General features: G+C 47.8%; 1 protein-coding gene across 1 annotated transcript; it reads right to left on the reverse strand.

The window, feature by feature from the left end:
* Nucleotides 1–26: 26 nt before the first annotated feature.
* Nucleotides 27–1,112, reverse strand: PHALS_07605 (uncharacterized protein; the record flags this gene model as incomplete). The annotated part of the gene is made up of 4 exons (XM_024721101.1): nucleotides 27–120; nucleotides 186–439; nucleotides 592–682; nucleotides 763–1,112. 4 exons carry the CDS (start codon nucleotides 1,110–1,112, stop codon nucleotides 27–29), a joined length of 789 nt encoding a protein of 262 aa, XP_024586234.1.
* Nucleotides 1,113–1,490: the final 378 nt, after the last annotated feature.

The following is a 1,490-nucleotide window of genomic DNA, read 5'->3' on the forward strand; positions in this document are numbered from 1 at the left end:
ACATATGTTATGCTAGCGCAATAACTCTATATCCGCAGTTTCCGTCTGCTTCGACATCTGTGATCCTCGTAAGATAAGGACGAAATCTCTGCACCAGTGGTTGGTGCACTGCGCTGTTCTCTGGTTTCACAGTGCACTTGGGTCGCGTGTGCCCTGGGACGCCGCACTTTCCACATTTTCTGCACTTTTGGCCCACTTCTTTTTCTGCGATTTCAAAAGATGATGGGTTCCGCTTGGTACTGCTCTTCGGAAGATTTTTGGCTCCAGGCGGTCGACCTCGGCCTCTTTTGTTATTTTGTGGTTGCAACTCCACAACAGTACCATGGCCAGCGATCAGTCTGCTAGCCTGTGCTAGCACTACCTTTTGCCTTACATCAGGTAGAAACAAAAGTTGCTTGCCAAGAGCGTCCCAAGCTGTGGTCGTATCCTGGTCATCCATCTGATCGTCCAAGTCAGCTGCATGCCATTCGAGGTGTCACTGCCTATCGAAGTCATCTGTGACCAGGATGCCAGACGAGTTGATAATCTTCTGGATTCTGTGGGAGCAGGGAATCCTCATCGTCGCCGTTAATGCATCAGTGCGTCACCTACTTTTTCCTGGGCTTTCTCAAATTCTTTAAGCGCTATCTCCAGCGCGAAAACAGAGATTTTTTCAGAAACTGCCGCAAACACCGAAGCTCCTCTGCCTTCAGCTGGTGTTTAAGGGCAATGGTGATTTTGCTCACAATTGTTAGGAGATCTCCTGTCGATGTCTGCAAGAACGTTTTAATGTATGCGTGGGAGCCCTCCACGCGTAATGTTGAAGTATTGCCAAAATGCATGTGTTTTGATGTCCACGCATTGATGAACCGCTCTTTGTGGATTAGCCACGTCGACGATAGATAGTCGAGAGCGTTCGGCTGATGCTGAAATTGAGTGCAAAACTTCTTCCATTGCCTTTCATATTCATCAACACTGCTCGATGATATCAAGCAGTTCCACTGACTAATGAACTCGTCCCACTCCTCTCCAGAGGAAAACATTCGTTTGCATTTGGCTAGGACATTTTTGTTGATATGCCATGTGCACAGTATGTTGGCCGAACCAGCCATCATTTCATCTAGCGCACCCATAAATACCAGTTCCCTATCAGTGACGATAACCTTCTGGCACGCATCAGGTGTCCAGATGGCAAGAAGCTTTGCTATGGCCCACAAGTAATCCTTCTACTTCTCCTCCTAGAGGACACAGAATCCGATGGAGAACTGGCTATTAAGGCTTGTCATGCCGATCACATGAAGGAGGGGAAACCGGTACTTGTTCGTCATGTATGTACAGTCCATCAATGCGACATGATGGTAGTGCTTTGCTAGCTGAACGCTTTCTGGATGCGCAAAAAAAAGCGCAGTGACGGCTCCGGTCCCGTCACAATCAACATAATAGATAAACTCGTTTTCCCGCAAGTTATCAATAAGCGCTTGTATGGGCGATCGGCCAGCAAGCATTTCTTC

Source organism: Plasmopara halstedii (genome assembly GCF_900000015.1).
Source record: "Plasmopara halstedii genome assembly, contig: Scaffold_3120, whole genome shotgun sequence".
Taxonomy (NCBI): Eukaryota; Oomycota; class Peronosporomycetes; order Peronosporales; family Peronosporaceae; genus Plasmopara; species Plasmopara halstedii.